The sequence below is a fragment of the Lepidochelys kempii genome, chromosome 3 (assembly GCF_965140285.1).
Source record: "Lepidochelys kempii isolate rLepKem1 chromosome 3, rLepKem1.hap1, whole genome shotgun sequence".
NCBI classification, from domain to species: Eukaryota; Metazoa; Chordata; order Testudines; family Cheloniidae; genus Lepidochelys; species Lepidochelys kempii.
This window is the reverse complement of record NC_136382.1, coordinates 131,443,959-131,465,070: the sequence shown is the minus strand read 5'-3', so window position 1 is coordinate 131,465,070 and position 21,112 is coordinate 131,443,959. Positions and strand designations below refer to the sequence as shown.

Genomic DNA, 21,112 nt, shown 5'->3' with positions numbered 1-21,112 from the left:
TCTGAAATTGCCAGCCACCCCCAAATTCTGCCAGTGCTTCTGTTGTGGATCTGCAGTGCCCTTTGGGGTTGGAATACAGTCCTCTCCTAAACAGAGATTATCATGCCATGATTTTCATGTTACAAACCATGGCCACTAGAAGCCTTGAAGAGGCCTGATTTTTAGAAAGTGTTGAGCACCTGCACTCTGAAAGTAAAATGTCTTTAAAATATCTAAAGTCGATCCCCTCAAAACCGAGGCACCTGCAGTCATGATTCACCTTTTGAAAATCATGGCCTCAAATCTTCCTTCATGTGTAACTTCAATTCACAACTAAATCCCCATCTCCAAAAGTGGCCAGTCTAGTTCATCATACTCAGTCATCCATGTCTTCTGCCTTTTATCCCAGCCATATGATTTTAAACAACACATAGCTCTTGTAATTTGCTATTACTTATATCCATCCATATTCCCAAGGTATGGCCCGGTTGAACAACATGGAATGGAAGCCAGGACTAGCAGTCAGGAAATCTTGATGCTCCTTCTGGCTTCTCCAACAACTCAACTGTGAAATCTTGGGCAAATAATTTAGGCCCAGATCCTCAAAAGGTATTTAGGCTCCTAACTAAATCAGTGGAAATTAGGAGCCTAAATACCTTTTGAGGATCTGGGTCTTGCTTTCACATTTCTAATTTGCACAAATGAAGATAGGATTTCCCTGCCTAACAGGGGTCTTATGAGGCTTAAGTCATTAATGTATGTCATGTGCTGTGAGAACCTAGGATGAAAGGTGACTTAGAAGTGCCTGAGTCTCTAATATTTAGGGATATTTGCTCTGCAGAATCTGTGCCTTGACATCTCCACTCCGAACCCCCTCTCTCTAGATGGGAAAGTAGAAGATGATCAAGTTGGAAAGCAATGCAAATGGGAATCTTATATTTAGTTTAATCAAAATGTTAAATTGTGGAAATTAATTGAAAATTCTCTCAAGGTAAATTTGATGGGAGATTGAGTTAGCGCAGACCCCTGGTCTGCTATAGGTGGGTGGCGTTCTTTAGATGACAGTGCTGAGGTTGTGCATGTGTCTGGGTTTGTGTTAATCAGATTCTGGACTTCATAATTTCCCAAATTAAATTCCTCACTTTATTCAATTAGCATTTTAAACATTATTTGCATTGCTTCCATCTCTGATGATGCAGAATATTACATGCATCTTTAGCTGACGTCACTGTCAAAAGGTATGTGGGGAACAGAGAATAGGGAAGCATTATGGCTGCTTGGAGAGTTCTCAGATCATGATGGCAAAATGTAAACAAGGGAATTCTGGAAAAATGATTCCTGTTCCTAGAGCTGCTCAAGTATGAGAGATAATAGCAACCAAGATTGACTGGCCCAGAAGAAAATGGCTATGCTACCACTGTAGCTAATGGCTATTCCCCTCTAGCACGTTAAATGGCCCTACAATTTTCTTTCATGAAAAGAGTTTAACTTCTGTAGAAAATATTGACTTTGTTTTCACTATTAAAATACCTAAAAACCAAATACTTTTTTGATGCAGAAATGCTGCCATGGTGTCTCATGGCATCATTCTTCTCTATGGGGCATTTTCCCCTGCTGGACTACATCCCTCATGCAGTGTCTTTGCCAGGAGCTCCCATAATTCACCATGGTGGCTCAGCAAGAGGAGAAACTTTAATGCATCATGAGAAATATAGGATAGTCTCTCTGGCTAGACTATAGAGGAGAATGGGGGCATAAGGCACCATGATGGCATTTCCTAATTGAAATGTTCAGTTCTCAGCTAGAAGTTTTTGCTGTTCCCCAGACCCCTCCCCTCCCCCAACGTCCCGAGAAGTCAAATTTCTGTGGAAAACTTTGAAGAAAATTAAACTTTTCCAATGTTTTGAATTTTCCCATGGGGGGGGTGGGGTGGGGGAGTACAGAATTCTGACCAGCTTTACTGCTAAGCTAGTGACATTACATAAGTTTTGAGGGATGAATCGCAGCCTGTTACTGTACTTTGTATGGGACAAACCTTCTGTACAGTAGTAAGGCAATCAGGAGTATGGGGACAAAATAAAATCTTCCTTCATGGATTAAATTCCATATAGATGTAAGAGCTCAGGATTTGGCCCTTGTCCACAGTCTAATCGCTATCTCCATGCATTTTTCTTCCTGAGTTGTCTCCTGCACTGGGGGAGAAGCAGGGTTTCCACTCTTTGTGGGACAGTGTGTGGAGCTGGCCTACACGTCCTGTGGATCCCAGGCAGTGGGATACTTGGCCTGTCTGTATGGAAGCTGTGTGCCATTGGTGCTTCCTTACTCCCAGCTTCCTGGTACCCGAAGACATGCTGACACAGGGCTCATGCAGTCAGTGGTTGCCCTTGGTGCTCCTCTTAAAGGGAAGTTGTGGTAGCTGGTGTTCAACGATAATACAGATGAGCTAGTATTTTTCCGTGAAAAAAATCTGGTGGGGTAGTGAGGAGACAATGTGAGTCCCTCTGTTCCCTTCTCAGGTCCTTGGCTGTCAGGGAAAAGTCCTTGGGACAGCTAGAAAATGAGGCTGTGGAGATGGCCAAGTCCCCTTCCCATGGAAGAGGGGTGCGATCTTTGTGCAGGCCTCTAGGGAATGATTAGGCCCTCTGTTACTCATCTCTTTCTCAGGTAAAGATCCCATGGAGTTAAGTGAGTTTTGCCTGAGCAAAGACTGAATAAGGATGTCAGGCTTTGGGTCATAATCATTTTAAAGTGAGAGCATGGAGTACGGCTGGTGGGATTCTGTTGATCCCCTTTCAAATAGGAGACAGGAAATGCTACCAACTGTTTCCATCTCTTCCCCCCCCCCCAACCATTAAAGAATGAGGCACAAAGAAGCAGCCAGTGATATTTTGACTGTATTTCAAAGTTGCTGATTGTAAACAAACTTTGTTGAAGAAATAAAATCACATGACAAGATTTCAGAGTGAGACTATAAATCCAATTTGTTGTTGTTGCCACACTTCACATTTTGGACCTCAGAATTTAGCTCATGGTGTACAAAATTTGTAAAAACTTATTGCAAGCGTGCCTTTGTGTAGAACAAAAACCATTGTCACAAAAACTGTTTCCCGCCACACTGAGAAATGCAGCTGTGGGCCTTACCATGCATAGGGACCACACACACGTTGTCTGAAAGATGTGTCTATTATAAAATTGCTCTGAGAAGTTTCAAACCAAAGAGAACAAACCACGCTGTATGTTTAATCAACGGTCTTTACAGTTTCAATAGAACTCTAGTTTTGGGAGAAAATGGAAGTTTGCAACTAAAATGCAATCGTTTGTGAGCACAGCCTGACAACAGTGGTGTACCAACTGCACTAACAGAACTATGGACTATCCTTGTGTTTCTGTACAGTCACTTCATTTGATGGAATGTAAGTTGCACAGGTTAAAAAAACATACCAATAAGGAATTATAGCTTGAAGGACTCCCTTGAAGAATCTCTATTGTTCCCATTACTACAATGTTGTTGTTCTTAATTCTCATCTTCAGACTATCCTAAGAGACTCAGTGGTGTTGTGACTCTGAGACCTATAACCGCTCAGCCTTTCTAGTCCAAACAGAGGCATAGAGTGCCACCCCCGATGGCGTCATTGTAGCTAGAGCAGCTGGATGCCTGGCTGTGTCAAAGAGATGAATCCCTGGCTTTTCTATTTAAATATGGGAGTGATAATGGGGTTGGGAAAGGGCCACAATATAAAACAGAAGGGCAGGTCGTAGAGCTGAACAGCTGGGATCTCTCTGCCCTCCCAGCCTCTAATCCTTTCATCTGATCTCTTCCCAATGCAGCAATGGGCTGCTTGTATTACTTTTCACATCATTCTTTCTGGATTCTATTGATGATTTCCCTATAGGGGGAGCTAAATCTATCCCAGGTGTGACTCCATTGTTGACATCAGTAGCCCTACAGCAGGCGATGAGTTGAGCCTAACGCTTTTAGTGTGCCCTTTTTTTTTTCTTTAATAGTCAACATTTCTTCTCACTCTACTAATGTATTTTTATCTCTGTATTCCCCCTACCAGATTCAAAGTTAGCTGGTAAATTGGAGAGTATGACCCAAGAAAACTAAACCAAGTTGTAAAATTAATTCCAACTGAATAATCAAGTCACGTGCAACTTGTTGACCATCAAATAAGTAACGTCCCTCAGTGTTGTGGTAAGGTGTGAGCTGCTCTTAATCACTTTTTGCACATACTTGGACACAGATTAATTGGAGGACAACACCACAAAGTTACTTTGACAGCAAGTGGGTTGGGATTTGGGATAGATGACCCCAGTGTGACTGTCTTGACTCCAAGACAAGTCAAGCTCCAACTTGACTGTCTCGAGGCTTTTTGTTCTTTGCCCTTTGAGACCCGTGAATACAGGACAAAATGATCTGCATAAAACTGTTTGTTCAGGAGGAGTCTGAACACTCTCACATGTGGAGATAGATGCAGCAGAAATGTTGAACCTCTGAGCCTCTTGGAATACTCTCTGTTCTTCATCTGCCCACGGCCTCACACTGGCCTCGTCTGTCCCCCTGTCCTTGTAGGACTGAGAGTGGCTCCTTCTAGAGCAGGGCCAGGACATGACACGGGTTTGAGTGTCACTAGGCACCCTTCCACCACTTGCTAATCCAGGAAGCTTGGAACCCCAACACTGATCTCTTGGTTCCTTGTTCCCTCCACCAGTTACCATGTCCTCCTTTAGACCAGCAGGCTCCAGGAGTTAGATTTCTTACGTCTACAATCAGGTTGTCCATCCCAATCCCATACTTTTTAACAAAGGGCCGTGTTCGCAGTAACACTAAATGACTAATTCTGCAGAGTGATGTTTACATTGTGACATTTTGACACTACACATTGTATGAACCACCTTGACATCTAATATGAGTAGTTATTACTCCATAAGAGTGCTATTGATATATTACCTTTTTGATCTTGTTACGATAGTTTCAGTAGAGCTGCTGCGGACTACATGGGCATACAACAGACTATGTCAAGGTCCCATCTGGCAGCAGTCACATTTATGGGAAATACTGCTGCCTCAAAAAGTGCATTGGTGGATGTGATCCCTCTGATCTCTCTCTTGTCTTGGGAAGCACTGTTGGGGCTAGGCATGCAGTACCTTCCCAGTGACTGTGGTAAGTACGGTCTTTGCCAATTTTTTTAAAAAGATCAAAGTAAAACAGGATATCATTTGCAAAGTAATATAATAAAAACATAGATGGTCAACTCTGTCTGACCTCTCATCTTCCAGAATTAACTACTGCTCTAGAGAGGTGTATATCAAGAACTAGTAGGATGATCTAATGAGATCCAAGGGCATATAACGGCTGAAATGAAGAAAAGTCTCTTTATTTTCTTATAAGGAAAAGCTTCCTAATGGGAGCTCTGTTAGCATACAGACCAGTTTCCCAAGCAACAAGGAGGAAACCCTAATGACTGGAACATTTTAAAATTAGATCAGCTAAAGTGCACCAATTCTACACTGTTCCCCAAGGAATAGATGATCTAACAGGGCCTTTCCATCTCTAGGTTTTAATGATCCCATGAACAAAAAACAGGGGGGGCTAAGGGTAGCCTTACATCCTAACCTGGACAAGGAGAAATGTAGTAAGGAGAACTGTAAATAGGATTACATCTGAGCAGATGATAGACTGATATTTGCAAAGATCCCTATTCAAAGGCAGGCCAAATATATACATATTTTAAACTACAACAAAGCTGCTTTGCTCTGTAAATGTTGTTGGCTCTTTGGAGTTCAGACTTAGATGAGCTCTTGGCTCCATGGGAATTCCATAGCAGAGAAGGATGGGAGATTTATTTAACCTAGACTTTTATTTTTTACTGAGATAATTGTTAATAACAGTTTCTATTATTGGCTGGGTTGCACTACATTGTACATTGTTCACTGGATTACAGACCTCTCTTTCTCTCCATGCTCTGGGCTCCCCCAGTCAAGTCAGCAGGTTTCCTCCAAAGTTCATTGAATTCAATGGGAATCTTTCCAGTGACTGCAGTGGGCTTTGGCTGAGGCTCACAATGCATTGTGAGAAATGAAATGAGTAAGGTGACTGAGTCATGTGGTCTCTACTCCAGAGGGGAAGGCCGGTTTTGTTAAGTTCCTTTCATTTATTTTTCTAGTTTAGAAAAATACATCTAGTTTGACCTCTGGGCCTATGAATAAAAACTATAAATCTCTTTAAAAATCACATGCAGTCCTAAGGACTGGGAGTTGGGAGAATCACCTCCACTTCCCAGCATTACCACAGACTTTCTCGTGTGACCGTGGGTAAATCACTTACCCTCTCTGTGTCTGTTTTCCCCATTTGTAAATGGGGGGTGTTGATACTTCCTGCCCCCTTCACAGGGGTTCAGTGAGGGCTAATTAATGTTCATATTCTAAAGTACTTCAAGATCCTTAGATGGAAGGCATTACAGAAGTGCAAAATGTTATTACAGTGCAATATATTCCCGAAACCACCACTAAAATCAGCTCCTGACGTGACCCATATCTAAAGGAAGCATAGAATTGCCCTAAAAGAGGCCTCATTACCTGCCAACTCAAGAAAGCACCCATTAGGTAGCTGTTAGAAGAACAAACCTCTGTCCTAAAAGGAGCAAAGTAAGGGTTGCTGGAGGTCAGGAATGAAAATGCTGGTTTTGAGTCAGTGCCTTTGTGTAACCGTGGAAACAGAGAAATGTCTTTCTGTCCTTTGTGAGATGTATAAGAAACTAAAAATGATATCACTGAATCAATTATTTAGTGACACTGAGAAATCTGGGTTCTTAAAATATCTGTTAATGAAAAAGAGAGAGAGACCGGGATTAAGAGAGATGCTTAGACAGAACGTAGCCAGAACCACTGAGCAAAAAAGAAAACGGGAGAGATGTCTTTAAATCTTTCCTTTTCTTTTCAAGTGCACAAATGGGCTGAGATAAAAAGCAATCGGGTCAGAGTTCCAGTGAGCCCTTACAATACTTTTCCACGGTGGCGCAAGCTATAATACAACACTATTTGACACTGGCTTTTAGCTTCAGTGAACATTATATAAATGTTGCACACTGTAATGAGCCTTTTTTCAAATACTTGACTTGACAGGACATGAAAACTCCTTGGAAGAGGTGCTTTGCATAGAATGTTGTCTGCATATCCCACTGTCTGACTTTAATTCTTTGAAGCAGTCTGCATACGGCGGTGAACAAAGAATTTCCAATGCTAGGAACTGCACACTGAATGGAAAACAAATTTAACAGAAGAGGGACAACTTTTCCTCCCCTGATTTGCTCCACTTTCAATGTCCCCTTCTGAGAGGTAGAGAGAAGCTGATCTCAGGTAGTTTGCATTTCCCTCAGTTTTTAATTAATGCTGAGCTTTAAGGTCTTTACCCAGAATGGCTTGAGGATACTTAACCTACCCAATCTCATGGTACAAGCCATCACACAAACCATGTTTACACAATGTCATTGGCATCCCATGCTCGTACAAGGTCGTCAACAGTGTTCTTGCAATACTCTGACATTTAGCCCTTTCCTCTTATTGATTTCTGAAACTAAGGAACAGCCATGTATTTCTGTGGTCGGGTGTGGGAAATTGCAAAATCTAATATACGGCAAGACTATGAGGTCTGAACTGCTGTGGACACTAAATTGTTTTAACCAAGAAAAGATTTTAGTAATATTTAAAGAGAAACTGTGAGATGCTTTTTAACAACAACAAAACAAAACCCCACAATATTCCCCATCCTTCCTCCTGCCAGATAAATATAATGGGAAAGATACTGTGGATCACAGTCATTTTATTGGCATAGGCTAAGTTTTACTTTGGTGAATTTTGCTTGTAGGCTGTGAAACCTAGCTTTTAGGCATTTTATACAGGGTTGGGTGGGGGTATTTTGTTTCAGTTTTTTTTGGCTTATTCTTTTATTGAACATCTAGGCATCTTAAGGAAGCCAGTTCAAGGTCGTGGGAGATGCTTAGGGGAGGGAGTGGGGGACTGAAACTCATTGCAAAGCAATACTTTGCTTCTGTCTGTTTCCCTCCTTTATGCAGGAGGGGAAAAATATAATTCCCTATAATAATCAGCTAGCCACTGTGTAATCGGTCCGTCAACACCAAATCAAGGGAGAACTACTCAGGAGCCAATCCCTGAGGTAAAACTAGTACCTGGTAAAATTTTAGCTCATGCAATCTGTATCGTGAGCAGAACAAGCCTGTGGAAAACTATTTTCCAACTATTTATTTATTTTAAAAGGCAGTTTCTGAGTAGATGGGCCTGATCCACTGAAGTCACTGGAAAGACTGATGGTTTTGCATCAGACCCTGTGTTAGGCCCAAGCTCTGAGAGAATAGATGTAACGCATCTAGTTGGTCTGGGGCTTACTACTATAAAGTGCTGAGGACCTCCTGTGAGGTGTGGAAAGCCCTTAGCTACCACTGATATCAGTGAGAGTTGGGAAGCTCAGATCCTTATGGGAGATATTCAGCATGTTGCAGATGACGCTAAACTGGGAGGAGAGGTAGATACGCTGGAGGGTAGGGATAGGATACAGAGGGCCCTAGACAAATTAGAGGATTGGGCAAAAAGAAATCTGATGAGGTTCAACAAGGACAAGTGCGGAGTCCTGCAATTAGAACGGAAGAATCCCATGCACCGCTATGGACTAGGGACCAAATGGCTCGGCAGCAGTTCTGCAGAAAAGGACCGAGGGGTTACAGTGGATGAGAAGCTGGATATGAGTCAACAGTGTGTCCTTGTTGCCAAGAAGGCCAATGGCATTTTGGGATGTATATGTAGGGGCATTGCAAGCAGATTGAGGGACATGATCATTCCCCTCCATTCGACATTGGTGAGGCCTCATCTGGAGTACTGTGTCCAGTTTTGGGCCCCACACTACAAGAAGGATGTGGAAAAATTGGAAAACGTCCAGCAAAGGGCAACAGAAATGATAAGGGGACTGGAACACATGACTTATGAGGAGAGGCTGAGGGAACTGGGATTGTTTAGTCTGCGGAAGAGAAGAATGAGGGGGGATTTGATAGCTGCTTTCAACTACCTGAAAGGGGATTCCAAAGAGGATGGCTCTAGACTGTTCTCAGTGGTAGCAGATGACAGAACGAGGAGTAATGGTCTCAAGTTGCAGTGGGGGAGGTTTAGGTTGGATATTAGGAAAATCTTTTTCACTAGGAGGGTGGTGAAACACTGGAATGTGTTACCTAGGGAGGTGGAGGAATCTCCTTCCTTAGAAGTCTTTAAGGTCAGGCTTGACAAAGCCCTGGCTGGGATGATTTAATTGGGGATCGGTCCTGCTTTGAGCAGGGGGTTGGACTAGATGACCTCCTGAGGTCCCTTCCAACACTGATATTCTATGTTGGAGGATTGAGCCCATCCTTTCTCAGCAATGTTCTTACACTGCAGACAAAGGAAGGAAGGTTGCTCTGATCAGACGGTTGCTATGGGGAAGCTGTCTGTTTATGAAAGTTCCAACCAGATCTCATCCCCATGTTCTTTCCTTGGTAATTCTAGCTATGTAACTAGCACCAACTCTTCAGAATAAATTTTGGCAAAATTTTGACGTTACAGGGCACAATGAGCATGTCAACTACTCTTTACATGATCGTTTAGCCAACCATGTTTGAAAAATGTTGGCCTAAAGTCAGGCATCACGATGAGGGGCTGGATTTTCAGAGGTTGAGAGTGGTGGGTTTTGAGCATTTCTGAAAATTTATTTCTGTGCTGTGATTTAGGCAGCCTATTTGAATATTTTGGTCTTTGAGATAGGTGGTATTTATTAGCACTCTATCAATCTATTTCTGCCAACTACGGCGTAGTATTAGGTAAACCGACTACCTCAATTTCTATGGGGCTAAGCCTGGTTTCCCTGCAAACAAAACAGGTCTTGAAATTTCTTTGGGGGTTTACAACCAACAGTACCACATGATGGTGCTCTGATGTGATAACACTAGAAAGCAAATTCATGCTGTGACACACAGATGTTTTTGCTGCTATGTGATGAAACTGTTAAAACCACTGCACTTTGAAAGGCCATATGTAAAGCCAATGTTGTAATGTAAATGTAGGGTTGTGCTGACAATGAGTAGGGAATAAAGTGGCACCACTGGGCATGGCCTGTCATATCACAAAACTCTTACTACTGTTAGATTGAAATACAGTGCCAGCCTGGATCAGACCCAAGGTCCATTTAGTCCAGTAGCCTGTCCCTGGTAGTAGACAATACCAGATGTCTCAGAGCAAAGTGTAAGAATCCCATACTAAGAAAACATGGGATAATCTAATTTCCATTAAGATTTCATCCTAATCCTTAATTAGAGATTGGTGTAAAGCCTGAGTATGCGGTTCTATATCCCTTCCAATACTCTTTTTTGTTTGCATTAACTTTTCTACCTCTATATCGTTGTCTTATCCCTGAGCGTCCAATTGCTCCTTTGTTCCATTTTATTACACAGAAAATGCATTGTCTTGTGTTATGATGTCCCTATACAACACAGGAACTAATTGGTCCAGTGTGGCTCTAGGTCTGATAATGGAGAGGAATGTTCTGCTAAAAACTTTTGGATGCAGGTGACTCTCCATGTGCAGATCTTCCTCCTACACAGAACTGGGCATTTGTCTGTCTTCCCAGAGGGCTGAGACTGGATTTAGAGACCCTTCTGAACTAATGAAGACCTCTCTGGTCAAGTAAAGTTTGTGTGAAACCCCCCCGCCCCAAATCCAAATTTTGGAACAACTACTTGTGCCCCATAAAAAACGAGCAATGACTAGCACGTAAAACTCCCATCAAAGTCAGAGAGCTTTTCTATTGCCTTCAGTGGGAGTTGGCCCAAACCATCCATAAAGAGAAGTTGCATATTATCTGTACCCTATAAATTAGTGCATTCCCATATGTTCTACCATACTAAAGTTTTAACTGTAGTATGTCTCCTAGTTTACTGGGTTGTGGGTTTAATCAATCAATAATAATATGACGAAGGAAGAGCAGTATTTTACTCCAGTGCTGGGGTTTTGCCTCCTGCTATCAGATCTCTCTCTCCTTTCGCTTTCCCCACTGAAGCGTCCTGGTGGCAGCGAACCCAGTATTGTTTTGAAAACATTCAGCCAAGCAGTCTTATCAATACTAGGCATTGGCACCAGGCTGCACTAATTCTTAACGGTTCTAGCTTCCAGAGAGTCCCTCAGAACAAGGAAAGCATTTGGGTTTTGTTCTGCTTCAGTGAGGTCAATGTCTGGTTGCACCTGAACTGTTTTTTACAATGACACACTATTTTTCTAAACATATAATTTGCAAAACTACAGCTACTGTGACGCATCTCAAATTCTAAGAAGGATTCCTACAGAACACCCAACCGTGAAAACACAAAACGCACTGCTATTGGTGAACAATTTTTTCTTGCCAAAGGTGTGTTAATAGGAAATGAAGATCTAAGATGAAAAATGTCTTGATATTTAAAAAAAAAAAGGGGGGGGGAATGAAAAATATCCATAGAAATTTAAGTAAAACAGTCCATTAAGGTAGATCTTAAGCAACACTTAGAAGAACCTGAAGCTACAACTGAAATCAAGGAAAATCTAGTTGTTTTAGTTGTTACACTCTGAGATGTCTCACCCTGCACGCAATATGGAAGCTATGGTGGCAGGCAGTATGATCATTTATTTGTTAAACTTTATGTATCAATTCAGCTTTCCCCATGATTCTTAAAATTTCACTCAGACTTTTTTTTTAAAAAGTTTGCCAATATGATTAATTTTCCCCTAAACTTTTTATTCCTGTACTGCAATCTGATTGCCTTAACACTTATTTAAAAAAAAAAAAAAAAGCTCTTAATTGTTACTCAGTCTTGGTTGTCTTTGCTTGTTACAGGTCAATCTGTCAATATGTGTGTGAAGAACATATAAATCTGTTTCTCTTTAACCATGTCATGATTCCTTACAAGGTGTCAGACACTGTCATCCATGACACATTGCTTGTCCCAGAGTTAAAGAACTCCAGACAAGGCAGAGTTTTTGTAATGCCCACCTAGGACCACTGAGCTACATCCCTTTGTGGCAAGCTCGTGGTGAGCCCTATGGAAGCCTTACGAGATGACCCTGTTCAACAGATATGGCAGACAAATGGCTACTAACTTAAATCTTTTTGGATGGACAGGTACTCGCAGAGCATTCACAGATGCAGTTGTGTGTTGACTTTTCCTGTGCCTCTCTCTGTAGGACACTCAACAGCCAGCTGCTACTTTTAACAACGTCTCCACCCCTCTACTGGCATCACTGTCATTTTCCTACAGGGAGCGGCATTGGTGATGTCATGACATTCCCTGCTTTGACATTCCAGAGCTGTGGTCTCTCTCCTCTTCTGCTCCCCCTCCACCCCAGTCCTAAGCCACAAGGAATAATGCATCAATGAGAAGGTGAGGTGTCCTCCAAGCCCAGCAGCTCCTTTATAAGTCTCTCACCAAACTGTGCCCGGCTGTATCTTTTCACGTGATAGGCATCTGACATTTTGTACAGGATGTAGGCATTGTTTATGGCAATGCTGATGGTAAACCAGAACACTTGTTGCCAGGTCTTGTTTGGTTTATGAGAAATGAAATACCTATGAAAGGGGGAGAGAGGGAAAAGATAATCAACATTCAAACCCTTCTACGTGTGTCCTGCTGGGAGGCAAGAAAAGTGACCTCAGACATTCTGCAGGCCCAGGAGCTCTCATTGGGACACTATGCCAGCTGTTCATTGTTACTGTCTTAAGGGACATGTTCAACAATATGTTTGATAACTCTTTGTTGTAGTAGTTATGAGAGAGTCTCTAGTCTCCCTTTTTGGTGCAACGTTCGGTTGTCTGTCTTGCATTTTTCTGCCCTCATCAGAAAGTCCTACTCCAAGGTTGCCGATAGATCACATCAGGGCAAAAATGCACAATGGAAAAGGATGGAAAAGGCCTGTTTTGGTCACCTAGCAGTGCAGGATTGGTCACTTCAGTACCTTCAGTCTCCATCCAGTTTTCAGTGTGCCAAGTGGTGGAGCTTCCACCACTTCCCTTGGCAACCTATGCTGTAGCCAAATATATCTCACTTGCAGGAAACTTTTCCTGAGATTTAGCCTAAATTTTCCCTCAGTTAACTTCATACCATCAATCCTACTTCATTCCCTCGTACCACCCCAAATACTCATACACTGATGTTCACATCCTTCCCATGCTTGTAGACTTGTGATTCCCACCCCATTATTCATTGGCTTGCCAATTTGTATTAACGAATCCGGTTAATCCCTCTGTCCCAATGATTTCTCTTCTCTAAACTTCCTCCAGTTGCTCAATATCTTTCTGGCAATGAGATGCCCAAAATGGAGTCCTCTATTGCAGTAATATACAATATGGCAATATAATAGTTTGCCCCTCTCTTCCAAACGAGTTCCCCAAATAGTGCTCAGCAGGCAGCTCTTCCCCTTACAGTACTCCACAATGAGGCATTTGGTCTAGATCCTCAAAGATATTTAGGTGCCGAACTCCCACTGAAATCAGTGGGAGTTAAGCACCTCAGTACCTGCTGTACTAACTCCCAGAGAAAGTGGGTAATGCTCTAAGAGCCGTGTTCTGGTTACAGTTTTCAAAACTGCTTCAGGTTCAGCACCAAATCACAACCAGGTCCACCAGCTAAAACAGCAAAAGCCAGAGGTCCAGATTTGCTGTACAGCACCAGCTGCTGTGAGCCTGGGGAAAGCTTATGGCTTAGTAAGCATTCTTTTCTTTGTTGAACCAAACCATGATGCAATTTGAATTTATCCAGAACCCATTTCCTTTGTTTTAAAAATGGCACATTTTACTGACTTCCTGTCTGAGAATCTGCATGTGTATTTGGAAGCAACAGACCTTAGGGATGGGGGAGGGCCCAGTCAGTCACCTTGCGCATTGTCGTCTTCGTGCAGAACTGTTTCCTTATATTACTGAGACCTAATGCTAGGCTGGCGGTTGTATACAGGGATTAGGGGTGAGCTCCACAAAGGGACTTGGGTATTGCAACATTGAACACTATGGCATCTAACTTCTGGGTACCTAGAAAATCAGTGGAACAACCCTGTGATCTGCAAAACTGAGTTAAGCGCCTAGGCTCCCTATAAAAGGAATGGGGAAAGACCGGTGCCTAAGAATGTGATCCACAAAGCCAGCATGCTAGGTGGGGAATAGCCTAAGCTAGCCATTGGGAGATGCGTGCTAAGGGGTGTGTGCTAAGCCTCAGGCAGAGGAGGGAATTGAATGTGGGGGTCTGATCTCCCAGGGGCATATTCTAACTACTGAACTAAAAGTTACAAGCTCACCGCCTCTTTCTTTGGCTGGATTTTGAATGGGACCCAATCCAATCATGCTCAGAGGCTACCTATCCGATCAGATCTCTCACATGACTTAGATGGCTGAACACTTGTCTTTCCCTGGTTTGTGACTTACTCTAGGGCTTAGGCAGATGCCTAGAGGGAGGTACCAGCCTGCATGCCCAGAGGCAGAAACTTAGGCGCCAATTGAGTTTAGGCATCTACAAGGTTCAGTGGAAGTTTTGTGGATGGCAGTGGACCCAAGACTGGGACTTAGCCAGCTCAACCTGCGACTTAAGCACCTAACGCCTTTCATGGATCCCAACCCATGTATAGATGTAATAAAATATAGCTCATAAAATGGCTGCCATAACTGTGCTTCACTGAATGCTATCTGCCAAAATACACCTGTGATCCAGTGTACGACCAGAAAGGAAATACACGGGAATGTCTATTTAGGGTCATCATCCAAGCTGAGCAAAAAGCACTAACCAAACCGCCTAAATCGTGAAAAGTTTATTTTTAAAGACGTCTCACGTAGTCATTCAGCCTTGGCAAAATGGTCATGTAAATTTGCCAAGTGAGGCACAAAACCTACTCACATACTCTTGCCATTAGGATTATCGGGGCAAAAAAAATGTTGCGAACCCACAGGAAGACCGCTACTTGTCCATGGCAAGAAAGCTTGTGTACAGCTGATTAAAGTGCTCTTAGTAGCACAGGTAAGGAACAGGGTTTTTTAATGGCCTTTTAGGCAAATAATATCCCTTAAAAATCAAGGATACAAAAACAACCCCAGATAGGCAAGGAGGAAATTAAGAATCTGTGAAAGGACCTGCCCAGCTCCAGGGAAAGTGCAGAGGCTGCTAATTATGGAGAGTCCTGCAGCTGATGCTCACTAAGGGTAGACCTAGAGAAGGCAGCTATAGCAAAGAAACAGAATTTCTCTTGCTTTTGTAGTTATGACCTGGATCAAAGCTGCTGTAACTGGTGCCTGGGTGCAGCTGGATTATAGCACGGTGAAGCTGGTGACTGACAGGGTACTGGAAGGCAGTAGAAACACCTGGTAGTCTTAGGCTATGTCTACACTACCACTTATATCGCACATGGGTGTGAATATTCCACCCACTGGGCAACACAAGTTACACTGACCTAAGCGCTAGTGTGTCTCCCACCAACATAGCTTCTGCTGCTTGCGGAGATGGTTTTATTATGCCAACAGGAGAACTCTCTCCCGTGAGCACTGAGTGTTCACCAGACGTGCTGGTTTGGCCCTAAACCCAAACTTTAGCCTAAACCTAATGTGGATCCACCACCACCTTGGTTCTTCTCTCTCAAATGGCTCTCTAGCTATGTCATTTAAATACTCCAAGGATGCAATTCTCATGGTGTTTTGCCTGACGAATGGACAGACAGGAGTATTGCAGTGCTGTTTTGGATCTGGTCCAGCTTTGCTGAATTATGCAAGATGGGAAGCGGGGAGGAAAGGATATTCTGAGTTTAATCAGTACTGTTGTTCATATCTAACTCCTACACAAATTCCCAAGATAATGGTCAGCAGTGCAGCTTGCTCCCCCTAGGAAAATCATATGCAAAGAAATAGAGCCTGCTTCCACTTGTTCTGAAGTCTGAGAGTTTTGCCATTGAATTTAATGAGGGCAGGATCGTGCTCCTAGTCTCTCCTCAAAATCCAAGAAAGGTTCAAATGTCCCAGTAACAGGGGATTCACCCACACACCATCCCACCCACTTACTTGCTGTATTTGTCGTCATATTTGCAGATATAGCTAAGATGAGCAGCAAAAGCTTCTACTGCCAACGGGCATGGGATCTCGCCACTTTTTCTCTTAATTATAACTCCTGCATCAATTAAAAAAAAACAAAACACAGCCATTGAGTCTTAATTGTTGTGTTAGCATCAGTGTTACCCCCTATAATAGACTGTCTGAAAAGGGGATTTGAGACCAGCTACTTAGTCTGCCAGCACTAGCAAGAACCTTCTATGCCGAAAATAAACCTTGTTGATCCTGAATTTGCTTTCCTTCTCCCACCCCTCTTCTCAGTCTAACTGGCACCTGGAAGATGGTATCATATACCTTGCTAGTAGTGTGCAGGCCAAAGCAGCTGTGTGGAAGATGCAAGAGAGGTTGGTTTTAAAAAAAAAAAAAAAGGTCAAAACACAAACTTGAACTCTTTCCAGAGCTCCAACTATGGGCCCTTCATAGTGGGGCACCTGTTGGCCAGATTTCATGTGGTGGTGATTGCTTCTTGATGCACCATTATCTTGTTGACGTGCTAAATCCGAACTTGCAAAAGTTCAGCTTTGATTCACTGGGACAGAATGCTGTGGGTTTGGATTCTGGTGTGTACTGTTTGTCTAGCCCTTCTTCATGGACTGTGACGCTAGCAGGTACTGAAGAGCAATGGTTACCATGGGATGTGATGATCACCTCTGTTGCAGTTGTAAGCCTTAAGGTAGTGGGGTCTACAGGGAGCACTGCAAGCCAAGCAGCTGGTGCCAGACACAGCTGCAAACTGTCTTAGGCTGGTGTTATATGCTGCAGACACCACCTGCTCACCATGATTCATCCTTAGGGTGAGACACTTCCCCTCTTCCCAGCTGTACTGCTTCCACACTGTCTTTGCCCCTGCATTTGTATCCAGATCTCTCTCACTCCTGCAAGGAAACTGATGAGACCAGTGGTCTGGAGAAGGGAAAGGTTCATGAAGCATGGTTAGAAGTCCAGTCCAGGCCTGCCTGGTGTGATGGGGTGAAGAGTCAGAGAAGCATTTGTAATTAATTTCCAGATGTCTTGTATGAAGTTTCTGCCGGAGGCACTTGTCTGTGCTCTGTTACCACCCCGTGCCCAAGGAAATGGGACTTGTGCTCATTTTGTAAATAAACCATACGAAAGAAATCCTGGACTCCACGTCACTGAGTTCTGCTTCAAGCAGGGACACTGACACACCTGTTGCTGCTCAGCAAAGGGGCAATACAATTTGCCAGGCAGCAGTAGGTTTGGGGGCCTCAAAGGTCATTTTCCTGTTTGGAGCAGAAATCTGACACGGAGTCTGGTATTTTCTCCATATACATTTAGGGTGGGATCCACAGAGGGACTAGGGTGTTGCAATCCTCAGCATCATGGCACCTAGAAAAAAATCACAGGGACACCACCATGCTCCACAAAGCTGAGGTAGGCGCTTTCTCTCTCCCCATTCATTACGCAGGGAGCCTAGGTACCTAAGAATGTGATCCACAAAAGCCAGCATGCTAGGTGGGGTGCAGCCTAAGTTAGCTAATGGGAGATAACAACAAGGGCTGGGTGCGAATCCCCACCCCTCTCTTGGAGATAGGGGCCTCTATATGGACTGCAAGGAGCTGCCTAACTCTGCTTCGGGATCCATGAACGGTAACCAGCCACCTCAAGTCAGGCGGCTTAGGCACCTAACTAATTTCTTGTGAGAATGAGGTAGGCGCCTGCCTCACTCTACACACAACACCCAGTGGTGGTAATGCAACCACCTACCCCGTAATCTTTAGCCCAGTGGTTAGAGCAGAGATGTGAGGAAAACCCAGGTTCAATTCCCCACTCCCTGCCAGAGGAGGAGAGAGGATTTGAACAGGGGTTTCCTGCCTCTCAGGAGCATTTGTTAACTACTGGCCTATTTGAACACGGGGCTCCCCCTATCTCAACCTGTTAAGGCTGTTTCACTGTGACTAAAGAATGATTAGAGCGAGGGAACGGGGCCTGGGGTCTCCTGCCTCCCAGGTGGATGCCTTAACCACTAGACTACACAACCATTCCCCCTCTTGTGTTCTCTCTGGCCCAATGATCGTTCCACTCTGGATAAATACTTAAATAGTCATGGGGCCAGAGAGTGAGAGCCTGGGTGTGAGTGAGGGAATGACTCTGTAGCCCTTTGCTTAGGGTACCCACCGGGGAGGTGGGGCTTCAAAGCCTGAGCCGTAACTTCCAAGCACTATCTACACAGCTATTACTACAGTGCTATTGTGAGCTTCACTAGTACGGTCACTCTGGGCTGGGAGGCTCACTGCTGTGGGCTGCGTAGATATAACCCCAGCGACTCCAGGGACTAATGTCATCAGGCAGCTTTTTTCAGTTTTCACTCAGGCCAGACTAGCCCCTGTGTTGACTGGCTGTTTGTTCCATCTCCCTCCCTCCCAGCCATGTCACCCTCACACCACCTTGCCTCCATGCTCCCCTTCTTCCTGCCTTCTCCCTGTCTTTTTTGTCTTTCTGTTTAAATGTATTCCCTCCTAACTAAAACCCTCCCGAGGACCCACTTTTAAATCAAGATAGGATGTTTTGCTAAAAGCTCTGCTCTAGGAATGATTGTGGGGAAGTTCTCTGGCCTGTGCTATACAGGAAGTCAGACTGGATGATCACAATGCTCCCATCTGGCCTTGGAATCTCTGAATCACTCCTTGGGGGGAAAACTGTGGCACTAACATGATGTTTGCAAACCATCATTCTATTCTCTCTGCTGGTGTTTTCTATTCTTTTCCCTTAGGCTTTGTCTGTCTGGTGTATTGAAACTGTAAACTCTTCGAAGCAGGGACTGTCTCTCTCACTCCGTACAGTGCCTAGCACAATGGAACCCTGTTCTTCACTGTGTCCTAGGCACTATCCTAATTCCTCCTGGAAGGCAGTTCTGCTTGGCTGAAGTTACTGAGACACATAGGATTAAGGTGCCTTGTGTTTGGTCCCACTTTTAGTCACTGTCTCATTTTGGATGAGATCCCAGAATCCTCCTGGCTCTCTGGTCTTTCCTGAATCTTCTAAACCATTAAATTACTTCATAAGACATCCAGACCAAAATTGTTACTCATGTTTTGATTACAGGCTTGAGAATTAAATTCCTTTGGCTAGAAGTCCAATTCCCTCCATTATCTTTGACAAGTCCCTTATGACACCCTACTTGGCAGGCCCTGTTTTGAATGTAAGACTCACAGCACATACTAGGTGTCATATTTATGACTGATCCATATGACTATTTATTTGAAGTCTTTGAGTGACAGATTTTAATGAGTCCCAAATGTTGTTAGAGCAGAGTATGAGGCATAATAAGTGTAAATATAACATGGGGGACAAGGGGGGGAAAATCCTTAAAGCTGACAAAACCAATATTTCTTATTGCCCTCAACATACCCAGTAAGGGTATTTTAATTTTCTTTGATGGAATAGTCCTTAAAGATCTGACTGACTGTGTGAAGAGAAGATTCTTTCCCCTAGTAGGTCTGGACAGTATAAGATCTGTTTAGTGCAGGTGTTTTTGGTGAAACTTTTTTTGGATTTTAGAATTTCCTTTGATTCGCCTTCCACCATTCACTTCCAGTAAAAATGTGTGATTACAGCTACATGGGCACCATGTACTCAATCTTATTTTCCATTATAGACTGTTTAAGTGTTTCTATTTCTGGAATGTGAATAGGTTTATCTTCTAGCACAGAGGTGGGCAAACGTTTTAGGCTGAGGGCCACATCTGGGTGGGGAAATTGTATGCAGGGCCGGGGCAGGGGGTTGGGATGTGGGAGGGGTGCGGTGTACAGGAATGGGCTCAGGGCAAGAGATTGGGGCAGAGAAGGGGTGCGGGTTGTATGAGGGGACTCAGGGAAGGGAGTTAGGGTGCGAGGTGCAGCAGGGGGCTCAGGGTAGGGAGTTGGGGGGAGGGGTGCAGGCAGGGGGCTCAGGGCAGGGAGTTGGGGGGAGGGGTGCAGGAGGGATTCGGGCTCTGGCCCGGCACCGCTTACCTAAAGTGGCTCCAGGGTGGCAGCCTGCCCTGGCCCCATGCCACGCCGCTCTGGGAAGCAGCTGGCACCACGTCCCTGCGTGGCCCCTGGGTGCGGGGAGCACAGGGCTCTGTGCGCTGCCCTTGCTGCACCGCCAGATACCTCCCCCGAAGTGCCTATTGGCCACGGTTCCCTGTTTCCATCCAATGGGAGCTGCGAGGGGGGGGGGGGGCAGTGCCTGGATGCAAGGACAATGCACGTAGCCCTCTGCCCCCCCCGCGCCACGGTGCCAGCCGCTTCTGAGAGCGGCACCACAGGGGACAATCCCACGGGCTGGATCCAAAGTCCTGAGGGGCTGGATCTGGCCCACAGGCCGTAATTTGCCCACCCCTGTTCTAGCACTTCACAAGCTTGGTTCAAGCCATTGGTAGGAGAGGGCCTAGCAAAGTTCCCCAGAAGGAGGCTGGGGTGGCACAAATTGCTCAAAACTTTGGCACTGCCTTGGAAATCCCTCTGGTCAACAATGCTCCAGTAGATAGCCCTGGCTGGGAGGTGGCATGGCCAGGATACATGATGATGTGCTCAGGCAGCAGACCCTCATAAGGTGTCTTTGCTAACAGGGCTCCTATGTAGCCCTTCCCCTGGTGGAGCTCCCAGGGAAGTACTGTGTTGCAAACCCTGCTTGATCTTTCCTGGGTTGTGGAGAGAGGTGGGCAGTGCTGCTAACTCTTGTGATTTTTTTTTTTTTTTTTTTTTGGAAATCGCAACTCTTATGATAGTGTATGTGGTGGTTTTCCCTTAATGCTCCAGCTCCTGGCATCATGTGATTGTGAGAATCTCAGCTTTTATTGGAAGGGGAGGGGGGAAAGTGAGCCATGGTTACAGAGAAGCTTGAAAATGTGACCCAAGCGCATGCTAAAGCTTCAGCCACCAGAAGGCAAATAAAACCACCCAAAATGTTGGGTTTTTTTGTTTTTAAACTATGACTCGTGATTTTTGAACAGTAGGGTTGGTAATCCTAGGAGCAGCTTTCATCTTCTGG

General features: G+C 44.3%; 1 protein-coding gene across 1 annotated transcript in view; it reads right to left on the bottom strand.

The window, feature by feature from the left end:
• Positions 1-2,857: 2,857 nt before the first annotated feature.
• PGBD5 (piggyBac transposable element derived 5) overlaps positions 2,858-21,112 on the bottom strand; it is a 100,570-nt gene continuing 82,315 nt past the window's right edge. The window contains exons 6-7 of the mRNA XM_073338036.2: positions 16,073-16,178; positions 2,858-12,610 (exon numbers count right to left, since the gene is read on the bottom strand). Coding sequence (XP_073194137.1) covers positions 12,415-12,610; positions 16,073-16,178 — 302 coding nt within the window. The 3' untranslated portion in view covers positions 2,858-12,414. The remainder of the gene's footprint in view (positions 12,611-16,072; positions 16,179-21,112) is intronic.